Source organism: Micromys minutus (assembly GCF_963924665.1).
Source record: "Micromys minutus genome assembly, chromosome: 3".
NCBI classification, from domain to species: Eukaryota; Metazoa; Chordata; class Mammalia; order Rodentia; family Muridae; genus Micromys; species Micromys minutus.
This window is the reverse complement of record NC_137972.1, coordinates 24,797,176-24,817,467: the sequence shown is the minus strand read 5'-3', so window position 1 is coordinate 24,817,467 and position 20,292 is coordinate 24,797,176. Positions and strand designations below refer to the sequence as shown.

Below are 20,292 nucleotides of genomic sequence, written 5' to 3'. Positions count from 1 at the left end.
GTGCAGAGACCACTGCCTCTGCAGGCTGTGACCGCCTCTCAGTGGCACTGGCTGTGACCCCTGCTCAGCGACACCATCTCTGAGCAGATGTCTATCTTTGTCTGATCTCGTAACCCCTCCCTCCCTTGTTCTGGGTAAGTGGTCTTATCATTCCGTTCTCAGAGAAGATAAATTCATCAGTCAAGAAGAGTGTGTGTTCTTTCCAATCGTTCAGTCTTCTCCCTCAACGGGAAAATGGATGCTTCCTCTATGAGCAGATCCTTTCCTTGGCTGTCTGTTGGGACTAACGAAGCAGGAAGCTCTCTTCCACTGGCATGCACTTTTAATCTCCTTTTAACTGAACTTTTCACCTCCGGTTATAGTGTGTCTTGGCCTTTCTTATCCCCATTTTACCTCACCTGAGACTACGTAGATAATATCTCCTTCCTTCCTGTCTCGAACTCTTTCACAAGTCCTTTCTGCTTCCTTACCTCCCTTTCATCTGCCAGCTCACCAAAACGCACATCTGTCAACGTCGCACCAATAGAGTATTAAACAATGGCTTCCCCAGTGTTAAATGCACTGAGTTCTCCTTCACTAATCTACTTACAGCTCATTAACATTTCGTGCTAATGGTTTTTCCCTGGGCTCAGAAACCTGCTCCTCCTCTGACTCCTTAGACTGAACACTCATCCCATGCACCACAGTAAAAGTCTTTTCCATCCTCTTGACTTCTGTCTCCATCTTGGTACTAACATAGAAACACAGACTTTATCATCGTCAAAGCTTTGCTTCAGAGGGATGACAGCCAGCGTAAGACTTGTGCATTAGTCAGGGTTCTCTGAGTGTGTGTGTGTGTGTATGTGTGTGTGTGTGTGTATGTTTCCATTACATTCAGTTATATGCCATTATACCATATATGCATATATATATACATACACATATACACATTATGATCATAATGGTGGAGAACATAGAAGCAGGCAAGCGTGGTGCTGGAGCAACAGCTGAGGGAGCTCATCTTAAGACCCAACCACGAGGCAGAAAGAGCTAAATGGACCTGGCATGAGCTTTCGAAATCCCAAAACTCACCCCCAGTGACACACTTTCTCCAACAAGACTATGCTATCTATAAGAAAACAATTTAATGTCAACACATTCTTAAAGAATTTATTATACGTATTTTTATACACGGAAGCTAAAACAGATCACAGACTTCAAAACCTAAAACTCTTTCTACAAGTAAGAAGAAAGCACAAAGGTGATCTTTATGATATTAGACAGGCAAAGATGGTGGACACTATGAGGAGAGCACGAGCTACGATAGGAAAGCCTGCTGAGAAATAGAACAAAACGTGTCCCTGTCAGAAACAAACTTTCGCACACAACGTTTCTGTGATTTAAATTCAGAAATCCCATAAACTATGCCCAAAAAAAAAAAAAAAATTGATCTTGCAGAAGATTCTTAATAGCCACTAGCTGCACGTTGTCCGATTTGATTCTGAGATTATCTACCCAGAAACAGCAGTTAACAGGTGGATGGCCCAATCCTACCAGGCAGTTCCCAGTACCAGATACCCTAAAGCAAGTAGACAGCAGTTTGGCACCACAGTTAAGCATGGGGGAGGGGCACTGAGTGATAATATCTCATTAGCACAGACAGGGAAACTGACCAAAGAAATGAAGAAACTCAAATGGAAAAACATGGTAAGTTCTTCTGATACCAAAAGACTAGAGGAAGGTTGGCCCATAGGTCAGGTGACCTGAGGTCGGGCACATCTCTTCTACAGCATCTTCTTAGACCATGAACTAAATAAAGACCAGAGGAAATATTAAGGGCAACTTAATGAAACCAAACTTGGAGAAAGAGACTTGACAGGCAGGCTGGGGAAAGCAAGAACTGGGTGCCCTGAGCCTGCCCATTGAGACATTCTGCATGGAACAAAGGCTTCCACAGGCCAAAAGAAAAAAATGATCACCCTCCTGGTGTTACTATCGCTTTGACACTGAGGTCTGCTCTGCGTGCCTCAAAACTCAGGCTGGGTGTTGGACACAGGAGCTGGCTGAGCACATTTCCTGGCAGGAGTTTGTCTTTCCGTGTCCCTTAGATCTGGCACAGGAAAGAACAGCTATCATCTTGTCCTTTAGAGTGTGGCCCATGTCTGGGCCTGCTGCTCTTTCCCAAGGCGTTCTTCCGGCTCCTGTGTAACTCATTGGTGACAAGCAGTTTGAGGACTGCTTGCTGACATGCCAGTGTTCTTTCTGTGCACAAGCCCAGGGACTGGTGGTGCCTGTCCCTCTGAGAAGCTGCGTCTTCTCCCAGTTGCCTTTTTTGCCAATTCCAACACTCCAGTCTGAAGGTTAAACAATAGCACAGATTGTAGGACCGTGTCCTAGGTAGAGGAAACGTGAAAACAGGTTATGTAAAAATATTCATTGTGTCTTTAAAAAAATGACAGGGAGTCAGAAGCACACTATAGGTGTACCATTAAGACAATGGATACAGTTTTTCCAGTGTAGGGGATGCCAAGGCAATGGGGTGGAGAGGGGGATTAGCAGCTTCATGAAGACAAGTGGAGAGGGAGGGGGGATGGGAGCAAGGTGGGTGTTGGGATAACCACGCCAACCCCCCATCTGCTTAGGGTTAGCTATACTGCCCACTTGCATGCCTCAACTCTGGGAGAGACACGAGCCCCCTTTTGTTACGCTAATTGGCCCAGTCCCAAGCCACTCTATACCTGGCCTTCCTGTTCCCAGTTACCCAAGGTTACAGACTTCACCCTAGGGGGTGACTCTTCTACCCAGCAGCTAGGGAATTTGTATACCTCCTCTGTAATTACCTGGGTATATATACTGAGACTGGGAGTCAGTCCGTGTGAAGCTACAGTTCAAGATGAAGTAAAGCATTTTCGGTAACACGTATAATGGACTTGTGTCTTTCTTTCAAACCTTTAGGCCTTCTCCTGGTTCACAGTAGCTGTCCCTGTTCCAGTACTACAGGTAGGGCAAGGGGATAACATTTCAAATGTAAATACAGAGAGTATCTAATAAAAAAAAGAAAGAAAGAAACAGACAATGGACACACCAAGCGATGGGTGGGAACACATGCAGAGAGCCATAGTCAAACACTAGGCAGAGCCAGGGAAACCCCCACAGAAGAGGGGTAGGAAGGATTAGAGGGGCCAGGGGGACCAAAGACACCAGGTAAACACAGCCCAGAGTCAGCCAGGGGTCAGAGGGGTTCAGATGGACTGAACCAACAAACAGGGACCCTATATGGGTCTGAACTACTAGGTCCTCTGCATATGCCTCATGGTTGTGTAGCTTGGTGTTTTTGTGGGACTCCCAACAGTGAGAATGGGGATGACTCTGGCTCTCTTGCCTGCTCTCGTGACCCTTTTCCTCCTACTGAAAGACCCTCGTCCAGAGGACCTTTATCTGAGGAGACCCCAGGACCCAAGAATCAGCCGAGACCACTGGCTGCAATCAGCATGAGGGTTTATTTGATCAAAGTACACAGGTACCTGTGGGCACACAGTCTCTCAGAGGACTTGCGCGCCGGACAAAGGGGCAGTCCCCTTTTTATTGGGCTTGGGGGGCAGAAGCAAGGTACAGAAGCAGAAGCATAGCAACAGGGTTCTAATTGGTTAGTTTAAATGTGACCAGGGAGTGAGCCCAAGGACATGGCTCCAAGGAAACAGCTCCTGATACCAGCTGGGGCTGCAGCTCCTGAGAATAGTTGCCTTGGGCTTATCTAAGTGTGGGAACTATGGCAGAAATATGGCTTTAAGGAGGCAACTCCTGGTACCAGTCAGGCTGCAGCTTCCGAGGATAATTGCTTTGGGCTCATCTAAGTGTGGGGACGGTGGCAGAAATATGGCTTTAAGGAGGCAACTCCTGGTACCAGTCGGGGGCTGCAGCTTATCTGAAAGCTGGGCTTGTCTGAATGTCTTCCTTTCTTTGTCTATTGCTAGCTGGCCTCTCACTGGTATCTTGCTTATCACCTGGGACCCTGACCTAGCCTGCCCCATGTGTGCACAGCCTTACAGACATGGCATTTACTGTTGCTAAGCGGGGGTCTTTCACTACTGGGTTGCCATATTCAGCCATAACATGAAGGTTAGTACCGATTTTTATTGTATCTTGTTAGGCCATGTTTAGTGGATATCGCTGGGAGACCCTGCTTGTTTTGTTGATCTGGAGGAGAGAGGAGGGAGAGGAGGGACTGGGAGGAGTGGAGGGCAGGGAAACTTCCGTTGGAGATATGATGCTTGAGAGAAGAATAAAAAGTTAAAAGGATACAGCCAACAGATGAATTAATTACACCAGGTGAGTGGACAGATCTCAACCACACAGTGCTACAGAAACAGCATGCAACAGTGGGGCATGTTTTGAAAACCTCTGAGCTACATGTAAGACCAAGGTCCACATCCTGAAGATGAAGACAGAAGGACCATCTCCCCCAGAGGAAAGGTTAAGGGCAGTAGTCATCAGTGAGAGGGAGAAACACACGTGGCCTTATAAAGATGCCGGCGCACACTGGAGGAGCCCCACTCTGCCAATCACCCTGTACTCAGGGTCCAAAAATATGCGTTGTTATTAAAGGAAAAGAAAATAATAAAAACACCGCGAGACAAAGGCCTCATTTTCTGCTACTGTCTAAAGAGTACACCGCTGTATTTCTATTTAAACTATTATCCCAGATACCCTCTACAGAGGTCTCTCCCTCTCTCGATGATCTTAACCTTATTAGGATTCTCATGGTAACTTAAGTAAATGCATTAGTCCAAGGTGGAGAGAATGACCTGCGAATAGAAACGCTACCAAACCTGACTCCGTGCCCACATGGTGGAAGGCAGAAACGGCTCAACAGATCGAGCTGACTTCCACACACACTCGGTCAAATTAAGCAAATTAAAAATCAGTACAAATAAATTAAATGTTTTTGTTCCAAATAGGGCACGTGCTGGAGAAGCGCGCATGCTGTGCATCGAAGCAATCGGCCACGAGATTTACGCTTATCCTGCAAGAGTTGTTTGGAGGTTTTCCAAAATCTCACCCGGGAAAGTAAGAGAAACTGGGTCAATAGCAAGTGTGACAGTCAGCAAATGAGGAGGATGTGGGCGGTGCTTTCACTGGCTGTGGGCGGTGCTTTCACCGGCTGTGGGCGGTGCTTTCACTGGCTGTGGGCGGTGCTTTCACTGGCTGTGGGTGGTACTTTCACCGGTTGCGCTTTTTGCTTTCTTTGTTGTTTAGTTTTGTTTTGCACAGGGTTTCCTCTGAGTCCAGGTTGGTCTTGAACTTACTACATAACAGAGGCTAGCCTTTAGCTCCTGATCCTTCCGCCCTCACCTCCCAAATGCGGGGATTACAGGAGTGCATGACCACCACGCCCCACCCCCGCCGGAAATGAGCGGTTTCTATACTAACACTTCCGGAGGACGAGGGGGTAAAAGGTGATACTTTGTACTGGTAACCCTCTGAAATCCTTACTCATCTTCTGAGATCTTCGAAAAGGAAGCTGCACACATCCTGCCAGTTTGGTGACAGCTCACAGACCCGCTGTCCCCCTCCATGTGTGTTTGGATAGAAACTGAAACCGCACACCTTCTAGCAGCCAAGCTGTGACCCAAGTGGAGTCACAATAATTACCCCAACAAAGTGGAAGAAGAACCACCACGCTCATAAATTACAAAGGTTCCCACCCGGAGCAAAGCTGACAGATGGGCGGGGGTGTGGTTTGTCGTTACTTCCTTCTATGAACAGAGAATCCAAATTGAACTAGCTATTGCCTTTGGGATATCTAGCTAATTACTGCTTACTTGGGAGAGCTAGGAAGGCCAAAATACACTGTTTTCTTGCCTTTAATCCCTCTAACTCACGGGCTGGCAGAAATAACTAGAATAAATACTTGTAACTTATGTATATATAAAATAATATAAATATATAACAATATATTATTTTATATTTAATTTAATGCATAATTTTATACTTCATTTATATAAAATGTTTATTTAATATATATTTAATTTAATGCATTGCTAATTTGATATATTATATAATTAATTAAATATACAATATGAATTAATTTATATATTTATATCACCTAAACATATAATAAATTTTATGTATAAAATAAAATAACTTTTCTTATTTTATTCACCAGCCCATCTTATAAGTATTTGTTGAGTGTAGGCATTTTCTTAGATACTGAGATATTGGTAGAAGAATGGGCCATGAAAGCGAACATGGCAGTCAGCATCATCAAAAGATAGAGATTCACTTCAGTTTTGTTGTGTATAGCCCCAAAGGGTATGCTCTCTCCTCACCTGCATCCAACTCTACTAAGAAATAACAATAACGATGTCTTCTCACCTTTGAGGCATCGAGACAGGACTCGGCCACATAAATTACCCCTGTGGAGTTTTCTCTATAAAAACCCAGTGTCAGATTAAGGACCCTCACCGAGTTAACACATTCACTGCATGGAACAGAAATTGTCGTCACACACTGGCTCCTCCAACCACACCCACGCAAGCATGTCTGAAAAACTAGATTAACTGCAGGTCGCTGTGTAAGTGTGAGGTGCTGGGGCAGCAGAGAGCATCACCCTGTCATCATCTGCTTCCCACACCTTACAGCCGTGTCTTCTCACAGCAAGCAGTGTTTTAGGATAGAAGGTGGTGCACAGCGAGGCACTGTTGGGACAGGATGTGCTGTGGGGGAAGGTACACTCATTGCCTGGCATGGTTTATGTTTCACACCAGCGGACACAGAGAAGGATCTCACCAATACTGCGTACACCACCTTCTCCAGATTAGTTCAGGATATAAGACAGATATGTAGCAGAACGGTACGTTTAATTTTAATTGCGACTTCTTTAATTTTCATGAATAGATAACGATTGTCCACATTGATGGGGCACAGCGAGATACTTCAAATGCAGGTGAAAAATCATCCAATCAGAGTACTCAGCACATCCACCCTTCAGGCGTTTGGAAACCCCCACAGTCCTTCCACCCTACAACAATTATTGATTGCTATTGTCACCCCCACACCAGCCAAACCATTAACCAACCTCTACCATCCCATCACTCCCCTGGACTCTGGTAACCACTGCGCTTCTCCCAAAAACTCAGGCACGAGCCTATTCAGCTTCCAAGCAGGAGTGAGGGCATGAGGTGTTTGCTTTTCTGTGTCTAGCTAATGTCTACGTAACATGCAACTGAACGTGGCAGGGTTTCGTTCTTCTGAGGATGAACAGTTTTTACACATACGTGTGACAGAGGTGGCAGATGAAGGGATGAGAGAGTCAGGGTGAGTTTCTGCAGTAAGAGCCATCAAAATAAACTATCGATTCCGTTTGCCCGGATTTAGGCTTTAAATGGATAACATGATACACGTCTCTGAGAAAAGGCCCGAAGGAAAATCCCAACTCCCAGGAAGTTATACTAACCCGCTGTCTAATGGCATATTGTAACAGGTTTGGCATTTGCTAAACACCCCATTGTGGACAAAGACTCCCCAGGCTCACTCTCTCTTTTTAAAGGCATGCAGCAGACCCAAGGCTAGGGACATGGTGGCATCCATCAGTGTAGGTCCTTCTTACAGATCCACTTCAAAGCAGCTTCACAACTGGAGGCATGGAGTCTACTTCGGTAGATGGCACCACACTTCTGTATCAAGCTGTTAGAATGAATCCTGTAAGAAACCAGAGGCATCGGTCACTTTTGGTAACCTGCAAGTTAGAAGACTTAAAAGACATGAGAGAAGAAGAAATTGAATGAATCCAGTCTCCTCAGATCCCTTAGGCGCCAAAACAGCCAGGGAATAAACTGTTTATTTTCCCCTTGAAAATGTCACCCCATTTTCCCCTTGAAAATGACACCCTTGAAAATGTCATCCCCAAAATGACCACTGTTGTTCTTTCCTGTTTCTGTCCCTTTATCATCTCTGGCACAGCCAAACCCACTGGACATGCTGAGCGTCATGAAGCTGGCACAGCTGCTTGACACAGTTCCAGCAACGCTGAACCAGTGAATTGCTCCAATCACTGTCCTTCTATCTCGAATTTTAGCTTGTTTTTTGTTTTTTGTTTTTTTTGTTTTTTTGTTTTTTTGTTTTGTTTTGTCTCTGGGTGTTGCACTCCTGGGGACTTTCTGCATTGTGATTCATCCTATGTTTTTTTTCCAGAGAAAATTATGTCTGAGTCTGTTTAGGAAACTTAACTTTATCTGGCCCTATTTGGGGCCATCTTGATGTCTTGGAGATTATAAGCACTGACAAGCACATAGCTAAAGGAAACCAGTACTCTCGGGATTGTCCTGGGGTGTCTGCCCCTGAGCTAATGCAAACAGTGTAATTGGTGCAGGACAATCAGTGACAATTAACAAACTCTGACTGGCCAGGGGAATAGGTTACAGATTCAACATCTCTTTTTATTATAGGCTTAGAGGTCTTTATATATGTAGTTTAAAGGCAGGGGGCCATACAGGGCATGCCCCTGAAGGAATAAAACTCAGAAAATAAGATAGATTGACTAAAATATTTTTTTCTACTTTACAGTGTAGATGATGAAATAGTAATAGAAGTTAGGGATTAGTATTGGCTACTCGTAAAAAGACCAGTTCAGATCGTTTCTGTTTATCTGAAGTGACTTTAAACACTCCATCCTAAAAGTAGGCTGTCACATATTAAATGTGCTTGCTTTTGAGAAGATGTTCATTAGATCCTCTACACTCGAGTTATAGGGCAAAGAAGAAGAAGAAGGAGAAGGAGGAGAAGGAGAAGAAGGAGAAGGAGAAGGAGAAAGAGGAGGAGGAGAGGAGGAGGAAGAGAAAACAAAGAAGAATCTTTTTTTGTTTATATTTTCTAATTGTAACTGAACTGTAACCCTGGACATGTAATGAAAGTCAAACGTCTTCTGTACCTCTTGGGTCTGACTTAGTCTGTTCTGTGAGACTTGTATAAACGAAGAAGAGCCTGGCTGCTCGTCAGTCAGAGCAGCAGAAATGGCCTGATTGCTAGTCAGAGCCATAGGAGCAGCCCTCTGCCCTCCCGGGGGCCACCCAATAAAAAAGGACCCTCCTACTCTTCTCTCATGCTGGGGAAGCATCCCCCCATCTCCACCCATCCCCACCCCGAAATCTCTCCTTTTCACCCTTTGCAGTCTGTCATTGTTTCCCCGGGTTTTTCCTTCCTCTTCCTCTTCTTTCATTGCCCTCCTCAAACACTTTACCTTAAGCTGAGAGCTGGGCCACCTTCCCACCTCCAGCCACCAATGTTCCTCAGGCCAATCCAGTAAAAGTCCTGGCTCACGTGCTCCTGAAACAGGTTCTGACAGAAAGAGTGGAGATGGTGAATAAAGACAGTGAAGACGCCTGGGACCACTCGAGTGAATCAGAGACCATCCATATCCTTTCTCTCTCTGTCTCTGTCTGTCTCTGTCCCTTCCCCACCCCCAATCCAGGTGAGGACTGGATGTTTATGTACCCCAAAATCCAAAATTCACATGTTGAAATCCTAACCTGTGACATGACTGCATGGAGCTGATTCGGCCTAGGTGAGGTCATAAGATGGTACCCCATGACAGGATCCTATGGCCTTAAAATAAGAAGGGACTGGAGCTGACGCTCTCTCTACAGTGAGGACACACGGCAAGACACCCTCAGTTGAACTGAAAGGGGCTCTCAGTAGCCACCTAGACTTTAAACATCCCAGTCTCCAAAGCTGTGTCCGCTCTTTAAAGCCATCCGCTCTGGGGTTTTACCGAAATGAAGTTGAAGCAAACGACCACTTCAGATAATGAACCCCTCTTTACCTTCTGATTCTAACGGGGCTCTGAGTTCTAATAGAAGTCTGTCTGTTATGAGGAGCCGCCTCCCAGAACTGACCTTTAGTTTATAAGTACACTCTCACGGTTTAACAGATAAAACACCAGCTCAGCTCCACCTCCGCTGCTACTTCCTTTTCCATTAGATGGAGCCTGATAGGTTCGAAGCTCCACCCTGCTGCACGAGCGTTCACCTCGTTCATTATCCACAACACCAGCCAGTTACACTCAGGGCGATACGCTCTGTGTCCCCACCAGGCTCTCATTTTTCAATGGGCCTTATGACAGAGTTAAACGAAGTGTGCCCCTGTGTGTGCCGGGCTACCCTTTGGGGTGGGGTAAACGATGTTTTGCTCTCTACAGTAGCACAATCAAATGAAGATGTTTATGCCCTAAGGGAACTCCCCCAACTCATTAAACAGAACAAAGAATAAGTCCAAGAAGATTAATTAAGATTAAGGTTGAACATCCGTGTAATGGATAATTACATTTTCAATATTTTCCAGTGACAGCTTAATTAATTGAATTTGGATGGAATTACTTGAGTGACCTTTTTATGGTATTTTAGATTAGTGCTTGTTGAACAATTTCCTTCAGAGAAAATTGTCTTTTATTCAGAAATCAAGAAAGCCCAGTGAAATTTCAACCCTATTACTATGATGCTACTAAATGTCCCAACTGGGGGTCATTTTTATTCTATTCCTGCAAGATGGCGCCTGAAGAGAAAGGATTTATGGCTTTGCTGTAGTCAGCCTTCCTTTGCCTGAATGCATCCTCATCAGCAAGAAGAGTCAGAGAAAGACTAAATTCTCTCTGAATGCCCAGGGACCGTTGGAAACTCTCTCTCTCTCTCTCTCTCTCTCTCTCTCTCTCTCTCTCTCTCTCTCTCTCTCTCTCTCTCTCTCTCTCTCTTCCTCCCTCCCTCCCTCCCTCTCTCCCTGGATTTTCGGTGGCTGTCACTGTGTAGGCCTCAGTCCTGCTTCTGAAGGCTCCATCTAAAACAATGTCCACAGCCACTACCCCATCAAACTAAACATTTTCTCCAAAGCATGAATTACCGTATTTATTTATGACTTCAGTTGCTTGTCGCGTCTAAAATATACCACTATGATGGCAAGAACTCTTGCTTACAAGCTTCCCAACACCTTGAAGAAACGCCTTAACTTCTAGTAAATACGTGTGGAAGAACAGATGTAGTGTCAGGCATCGTGCTAAGGGAGTCAAAAGCCTCCGGAGTACACATCTCCACCCCTTTTGCCTCTTGTGAGTACTGAGTGTGCGCGCTGGGGTAGCAGGGAAGAATGAAGGAGAAAGAAGGGACTGGGACAAAGTGACCGGACAGTGGTCAAGGTAGTGCGTCTGGGCCCACCGGCTAAAAAGATTGCTTAGCGAAATGTGCCTGGTTTCTCCCCTGGCTTTCTAAGAAAACCTTTTACGCCTTGGGCTGGAGCAGTGAAGTCCCGCGGTAAAGCGAGTATCTAGTACATACAAGGCTGCGGTTAAGTCTCCACAATTACAAGAGAGGAGAAAAACCCTCACTGCATTTTCTCATCCTCTCCGAAGGAGGGGGCGGAGCTAATAAGGCACGGAAGCGGGAAGCCATCTCGCAGGGTGGGAAAGAGCACCCACGCCTTGTGCTGGCTTACTATCCTCAAATCCCATACGATGCTAAGTCACATGACCAGCCCTTCCTACTCAGGATGAACCCAGATATCCAAAAATTCACCATATTTCTCTTAAATGACATCCCACATGAGAAAGGCCTTCAAACGCAAATAAAAGTATTTTTCTCTGTCCACCCGATTGATTAGGGTGGAAGAGCGCGTGTGCATGTGTCCAATTGAAAAAAACAGCATACAAATATGCCTAAGGATGTTAGCTCAGGACTCTTGTCTCCCAATGGAACACTTGGGCGTCGTCACGTCTAGAGCACGTAATGTTTCCAGAAAGGGGGAAAACACAAAAATCAAAAGTAACAAAAATGTTATGAGATGAAGTGGGGGCATGCCACAGTACGCACGTGCGGAAGTTCCAGGGATTGAATTCAGGATGTCGGGTAAGCAACTTTCCTCGCTAAACCATCTTGTTGGCCTGAACTTTTTCCGTCTTAATAGACTTGTATAGCTGGGCAGAGTCTCGGTCTGTAGAGCAGGTTGTCCCAGAGTATATGCTTCTCCTGCCTCAGCCTCCCGAGTGGAGGGATTACCGGTATGTGTCACCAAGCCCAGATTTTTGTTTTTAAATATGGTCTTTTGGTAGCTTTCCAGACGCTCAAAACTGGGAACATTGCTCATTCCATAATAAAACAAGTCTGTCTTGAGAACAAAGGAGTAATCTGGGGCAACGAACTCTACCAATCTGTTCAGGTCATTTCGCTTTTATAGACTTTGACAAAAGGTGGGGAAAAAAAGAAGGAAAGAAAAGAATGAAGCAAGAATTGATAAGAATGTGGAAAATAACTTATCAGCAGTTTTATTAAATGTAGCAGGGTCACTTGGCACCCTCCAACTCTGACTGGAACCAAGCGCTCTGGGCTTAAAAGACAAAAAACAAAAAAAGTCTTGACTTTGGAAACGCAGCAGACTGCGTTTCCAAATGGAGTACTCTGCACAGTGGGCACATGATCCAGAAAACATAGAGAAAGAAAAACCAAATCCCTCCAGAATTCTCCGAGCACAATGACAGCCTCAGCTCCCAGATACTCTGCCATCTTAGCCCTGCCAGCTATCCTGGGCGCCTGTCTCCTGGGCGCCTGTCTCCTTGGGTGCCTGTCTCCTTGGGTGCCTGTCTCCTGGGTGCCTGTCTCCTGGGTGCCTGTCTCCTGGGCGCCTGTCTCCTTGGGTGCCTGTCTCCTTGGGTGCCTGTCTCCTGGGTGCCTGTCTCCTGGGCGCCTGTCTCCTGGGCACATTGTGTGTTCTACGGTGCTGCTGTAGTTAATTCTCTACTGAACTGTCTTGTGTTGTGACTCGCTGCTGCCCTGTCAGTAGTTCAGGGGCAAATTAGTTGTTCACTTTCGCTACTGACTTCAGCCAGATTCAAAGCAGATTCAAAGCTGCTACAGTTAAGTTCCAGAAAACAAGGCTATATAGAGAAAGGATGAAAGAAAAGCAAATCTCTGAGGAAGGATTTGGAATTTAGATCCTTCCAGAATTTCAAGCGTATAAGTGTTCTTTTGAGAGAAAAGAAACTAATTAGCTCATCTTTTTCGCGAAATAGAAAGTGGCAACCCAGGAGTTTGGTGAACTCCTCAAATCCCTGATTAATCTGAGTGAAAGGCTGAGCTCAGAGCATCATGAATTTGAAACCAGTCTGGGTTACAAAGCCCCTAGTTCTCAATTATTAATAAACTATTCTCTGTGGCTTGATTTTATTCCCATATCAAAACAAAAATTAGATTTCGTACTTTCTTGTATGTGAATTGTAACTGAGGTTGGTCAAGTTTGCGCCAGGGTGTCAGCTCCTCAACATGTAGAAAATACAGAGCTACTCCTTCCTCCCTCTTCCTTCCTCTCGGTTTATGTCTTCTAGGACCCGAAGAGCCATGGAGAGACTCTGGGTGAACAGGAGCTGTGGGGGCCTGAGGGAAACAAAAAAACTACTCCCACCTCCATGTTCTCATTTTCTAATAGAACTTTCTAGACATTGTTTCCAGTCTAGAACCTACTGAAATCCAGTGGATGAAGAAACACTCAGCAGAGGACATTTAAGTCCCTGTGTGTAGCCCTTTGTCCCTGTGGCCCCTCCCTCTCAAGTTCCACTGACTCCTGTATAGAACTGACCTGTACGTTTCAGAACGTCATGCCTCATGTAACTAGGACTGTGTTCTAAGTCTACTTCTTCTCTGCAGTGCTTACCACCATCTTACCACCATGCATGCACTCACACACGCACATATGCACACCATGGCATGCGTGCACACAAATAAATAATGTTCAAACACATTAGTAAACAATTGCTTAAAAAGATAAACACATACACAAATGCAGATAAATTAATATTTAAACACACACAAAGAGCTAGGAGGCTGAGGAAGGAAAACCACAAGTTCAAAGCCAGCCTGGACTACACAGGAAGATGTCATCTAAAAGGAGGGAGAGAATAGAGGAGATGAAAGGAAGAAAGGGAGGGAGGAATAGCTCTATAATGTTTCTACATGTTTACATTTACCAGTCCTTGGTTGTCTGGAAATGTAAGGAGATGTGAGCCTTTGGCTGCACAGAATTCCAGACTAGAGTTCCAGTCCTTTTCCTCCACTGAGATATAGTAACAGTGGCTACCATTCCTCATCCAGAAGTTGGGGCAGCGGGGGCATTGGGAACACATAAAGGAGTCCTTGGAGCCTAGAAGGAAAAAGGACACAGTTCACATGTTTATGGACCAAATCATCTTGGGAAGTTGTACTGGCTGATTTTGTGTCAACTTGACACAAGCTGGAGTTATCACAGAGAAAGGAGACTCCATTGAGGAAATGCTTCCATGAGATCCAGCCGTAAGGCATTTTCTCAACTAGTGATCAAGGGAGGAGGTCCCAGCCTATTGTGGGTGGTGCCATCCCTGGGCTGGTAGACCTGTATTCTATAAGAAAGTAGGCTGAGCAAGCCAGGGGAAGCAAGGCAGTAAGTGACATCCTTCCATGGCCTCTGCATCAGCTCCTGCTTCCTGACCTGCTTGGGTTCCAGTCCTGACTTCCTTTGGTGATGAACAGCGATATGAAAGTGTAAGCTGAAAAAAACCCTTTTCTCCACAACTTGCTTCTTGGTCATGATGTTTTGTGTAGGAATAGAAACCCTGACTAAGATAGAAGTAAAAAGGAGAAACAGGAAAACATGGCCTCTCCAGTGTCTACCTTGCCCTACCCCCTTTCAAACTAAGGTTTAGGGAAATCTGTAACAATGACCTCAAACTAAATGGTCCACAATGTCCAACTCATCACTTCTGAAGTGCTTTCCACCAAGCAGACATAGATTCTGAGCAAATGTCTTATCACCCTGAAGAGCACATGTACACTGAAAATTGTCAGTATCCATGAGATATACACACAGCACATAAAGGATGCATATGCTATCATGGTACATGTCTAGGTACTGTCTCTGTATCCCCAGTGAGTTCACATTATCAGAATCTTTCACCAAGTCCAGTCTCAAGACAGCATATAGGAGGTGTATAGGAAAAGGAGACAAACTAGAAAGAACGAACTGATGTGATCATCTGGAACCAATAGGAACTGGGAAAAGATTCATCTTCAGCCAAAGTTACTACTTAAACATAATTTTTTTCTAACAGAAAAGCACATCAGATACCAAAGTCAAAAGTGATAGAATTCTCATTGCCAGATTCCTCTAGAAGATACAATCCTCAGTCCTTCAAAGAGCTTGAAATGAGTGGCCACTGTGTAAACATCTCGGGGACTTAGAAATAAGGTTCCATGACCTATTGATTTTTTTTTTCTTCCATAAGACTCATTTGCATAAAATCACCATAAGTCATCCCACCACAGGACACATGTACATACATGAACAACTGTGGTACACATACATATTCTAGATCGAGAACTAGAAGTTAGGAAAAACTTCCTGTGTGTTTTTGTGAGGATTTCTATTCCTGCACAAATCATCATGACCAAGAAGCAAGTTGGGGAGGAAAGGGTTTATTCATCTTACACTTCTACATCGTTGTTCATCACCAAAGGAAGTCAGGACTGGAACTCAAGTAGGTCAGGAAGCAGGAGCTGATGCAGAGGCCATGGAGGGATGTTACTTACTGGCTTGCTTCCCCTGGCTTGCTCAGCCTGCTTTCTTATAGAACCCAGGTCTACCAGCCCAGGGATGGCACCACCCACAATGGGCTGGACCCTCCTCCCTTGATCACTAGTTGAGAAAATGTCTTATAGCTGGATCTCATGGAGGCATTTCCTCAACTGAGGCTCCTTTCTCTGTGATAACTCCAGCTTGTGTCAAGTTGACACAAAACTAGCCAGTACACCCTGTCACACAAAGATTAGGTAACTTCCTGAGGAAAGGCTACACTGGGTGTCAGGCTGAAGTCCTCAGACTGAGGTGTCAGATAGCATTTGGTGGTTTCCAGCCTTTTCCAGACAACTGTAGCGTAATCGGCCTGGATCGGAAGAGTTCCAACTTCCTGGGAGTTTTTCTGCTGAAAGTTAGGGCCTGGATAGGAAGTGCAGAGTGCGGCTGAACCCTACGGATGCTCCAGTCAACTCTGTCAAACCTTGTCACTTGCCGTCATCTCGCTTTGTAATATAAAACGAAAGGTTAATTTGGAGGCCAAGTTAGCACTCACCACAGCACAGGATCCGCTGGTACATCAGTAGACTCATGAGAATCACAGTCAAAAGCCCCAAAGACACCATCACCAGGTAGGAAACACAGGGCCGGTGAAAGACAGCTGCAGAGACAAAATCCATGGCAAAATGCTTGAGCCCAGTGCAGAAGCTCAGGCACGAGCCTCTGGTCTCTTGAAGCAATTCTGTCTGGGAGGACAGAAACCCAGGCCACAGGAGGTCCTCTCCCGGTTAGGGTGAGCGCTTGCTCTGTAGTTAAAGGGAACCCCTGCCTTTGCAAACTGTGGCTTCTGAACTCTCACACTAGGACAGAGAGCCAGTGTGTAGACAAGCTGTACCTTTTAGGGACTGAAGGATAATTAGTCATAATTTACCAGAACTGAAAAGCACTTTGCCTTTTGGCTCAGCCATTTCTCCTTGAGACACATTTTTCTAGGTACACACACATGTGCAAAACATACTCATAAGGCAACTTGTGGCAGTAACATCTGCAGGAAGGCCAACTGTCTAAAAAAATCTACCAACCATGAAATATGTAGCTTCTGAAGATGGATTCTTCTAAAGCGAATGTGAAGTGAATTTAAATATAGCCAAGATCACTGCTCAGTCTTTCAGCCAAGATCGGTTGTGGTACTTCACCCAGGCATATATATTTGATAGTGTTTCCCTTTTAAAGAGGAAGTGGGTGGTTAGGAGCAGAAACAGAGGGAGAGGTTTTTGGGTTTTTTTTTTTTTTTTTTTTTTTTTTGCTTTTCATATTTTTATTTATGTGTTTATTTTGTATCCTTCTAATTTGAATCTGGCACTCCAATTTTAAATAAATAAAACTTAAGCTGAAATAAAGTAAACTTTGTCTCAGAAGTACTTGATATAATCCACCTTGTTTTGCAAGGAACTACTACATGTATAGGGCCTTGTGTTTGATCATGGAGCATTGTGTCCTATTAATTATGTGCCATACTTTCTCTAAGAATACTGTATTTCTAGTTTGAGAATGAAAGTGTTTTGCCCAGATTTTTGTTTACAAAATCATTGGTGTCTTATAATTTGATGGTATGAAAATTATGTGTAAAGAAAAATTATAGACTTTTTTTTTTTATTCCTTTGTTTATCTTGAAAGAACACAATTATTTTAAAATTGGGTGAGGTAGCCCATGTCTGTAATGGTGGCCCTTAGGATTCAGGGATTCAGCCCGGCAAATTTGAGGCCAGCTTGGGGTACGTGAGATTCTGTCTCAGAAAGAAAGAGAGAGAGATTTTAGTTTTCCTATTGTAGTCGCGTGTACCTTCTCAAGTTTTAGGTAAACTGTTCTTAGACATTTGAATCGGTAAAGAATTCTCAATTTCTTAAGGGAATTTCATAATGAGAGAGACTTCATGAGTTCTGCATGACAAATGCTTTCACTCAGGAATCCCAAACCCCCAGCGTTGTAGGGAAACAAACAACGACAAAAATAAATTTCATCTTTAGCCTCGGCACTGGGAAAACTGAGGCAGGTAGATTGCGTTTGAGGCCAGCCTGGTCTACAGGGTGAGTTCCAGTATAGCCAGTGCCACATAGAGAGACCCTGTCTGAAAAGGTAAAATTGACAAGGGGAGGGGGAGGAGAGTGGGGTGGGCAAAGGGAATAACATTTTAAATGTAAATAATATCTAATAAGTAAAAGGAAAAAAGATAAAATTAAAATGAACAATTAGAAATACACCAGATCTGTAGCACAGATGACATTTCTGTCACTTATGCCCACCCCAACCCTAACCCCAAACAGGGTCTCTCTTGTAGCCCTGGCTGCCCTGGAACTTGTTCTGCAGACCAGGTAAGCCTTGAACTCAGAGATCTGCCTGCCTCTGTGTCCTGAGTGCTGTGATTAAAGGTGTGGGCCAAGTCCAGCTGTGTAAATGACTTCTTAATGAAATTAAAAACCCTCATTTTAGTTGTGATTTGGTAAATGAAAAAAAAATGTTATCAAATTATAGTTGTATTTGGGTAGCCACCATCTGACTTAGAGTAAAACAAAAGTTTTATTTTATGAATATATTAGCTCCAACTATTATTAGGTTCTTCGCTTAAAATATATTATATAACACATTACTAAGTTCTACACTCCAAAATATACATTCCTCTTGACTTAGCATTTCTATTCCTCACAAATTAGAGCAGATATTAGAAAGGAAAGACCACAGATAAAAAGATGTATAGCTCTATATAATTTACAGAAACAGAAGTAAATCTAAATGCCCATGATTTAGAAAACATGGCAATGTTTTCAAAGGTGCGTTAAAAATTGTAACAAAAAGAAGGGAGTGGGGATAATAAAAAAATTATCAAAATTTTTTATGATAAAATTACATAACAGAGAAGGATCTAAAAACCTATGGAAGAGACTGTGTCCTGGAGTCACCTGCTTGACGTGCAAAATCAAAGATTAATTTTGAGATTGACATCGATCCCTGTCTCAGACAGAATCTGCCTAAAGAAGGGGGTTTTGTGGGTACCATTGGTGGTCTCTGACTCCCCCAGACCTGTAGCCTTCTGTAGCATCCAATGCCTTTCCCTTCTCACCACCACTGAGTTGCAACCAAAGAAAGGGGGGGGAGGTGGGCTAAGAAACAGGAAACAAATCTACATGTATGAATCCATTTCTCATCTCAAGAAACCTTACCATTATCCCTTAATAAGACTGTTGCTTTCTTCACTCGTGGTTAGTGAAACAGACATGGTGGGATGTCAGTCACTAAAACCTACAGGCAAAATTCCTGATCGATAAAGAGTAGCATGCTTGTCTACGTGCATAGAATCCTTAAGAATAAAGAAAAAAATGTAACAACAAAAAAGATAGAGTTGCCATTGCTGGGCCTGATCTGGGATCACAGAAGTAGGTGTCCCATCATGGCTACACTCCACACCACAGGCCCACATCACAGATCCACACTGCAAACTGATCCTCAGTATTCCTTCAGTGTTCTCCGTTGTGCGCTCTCTCCTTCCAGTCATCCCCCTCTCCTCCCAGTCAGTGATCCCCCCTCTCCTCCCAGTGATACCCCCTCTTCCCAGTCTTCCCCCTCTCCTCCCAGTCAGTGATCCCCCCTCTCCTCCCAGTCAGTGATCCCCCCTCTCCTTTCAGTCATCCCCCTCTCCTCCCAGTCTTCCCCCTCTCCTCCCAGTCTTCCCCCTCTCCTCCCAGTCAGTGATCCCCCCTCTCCTTCCAGTCATCCCCCTCTCTTCCCAGTCTTCCCCCTCTCCTCCCAGTCTTCCCCCTCTCCTTCCAGTCATCCCCCTCTCTTCCCAGTCTTCCCCCTCTCCTCCCAGTGTTCCCCCTCTCATCCCAGTCTTCCCCCTCTCCTCCCAGTCTTCCCCCTCTCCTCCCAGTCTTCCCCCTCTCCTCCCAGTCATCCTCCTCCTCCCAGTCAGTCATGCCTCCCTCTCCTCCCAGTCTTCCCCCTCTCCTCCCAGTCTTCCCCCTCTCCTCCCAGTCATCCTCCTCCTCCCAGTCAGTCATGCCTCCCTCTCCTCCCAGTCATTCCCCCCACCCCCACCTCTCACCCTCGGCACAGCCTTCAGTGCTGATGTGCCTAACTCACCTTTGAGCCTCCATGTGGAGTCACTCTGGACTTGCTGTGCAGCAGGCAACTCTAAGGTTGAGTAGATAGGGCTGTCAGCCATCTCTGCCAAATGCCTTTCACACTCGGTGGGAGTGCCGACCATAAAGCAGAGTGAGAAGCACCAGTGAGGAACAGCCCATCCTGTGAAGTAGCAGCAAGGAGACTTGACCAAAACAGAAATGATGTGTCAGGAAATGATTCAGGTTCTAGGGCTGATACAGAAATTGATAATCAAATTGTTCTTCAAAGGCAGCACACCCCGAAGATGCTTGCTAGATACACACTGACTCCCAGGTTATCTTGCTCTGTGGGGATCATAGTGTCCAAGCCCAGAAGTCTGTGTATGAACTCTGCAGTAAGTGTGAATAGTTCCTAGAATTCGTCACAGTGTCTCTTCCCCTTCTAGAAGAGACCAACACCTAGCAGATCTCTTCATCCCATGGACCTGTTGAGCAGGAATAGCTAATGCAATGAACTGTGACTACGTGGGCCTATTTCATGGAAGAAACACAGGCTCCCTTGGATTTTGTGAGTGTGACATAGCAGTCACTGTCTTGCCCAGAACACCATGACCTTTT

General features: G+C 44.9%; 1 protein-coding gene across 1 annotated transcript; it reads right to left on the bottom strand.

Moving 5' to 3' along the window:
* Positions 1-7,568: 7,568 nt before the first annotated feature.
* Positions 7,569-19,775, bottom strand: KLRG1 (killer cell lectin like receptor G1; the record flags this gene model as incomplete). Its single annotated transcript, XM_080914412.1, has 5 exons — positions 7,569-7,680; positions 9,218-9,315; positions 13,979-14,151; positions 16,112-16,216; positions 19,694-19,775. The coding sequence occupies 5 exons, from the start codon at positions 19,773-19,775 to the stop codon at positions 7,569-7,571; spliced, it is 570 nt and encodes a 189-aa protein (XP_080770538.1).
* Between the last annotated feature and the right edge of the window lie 517 nt (positions 19,776-20,292).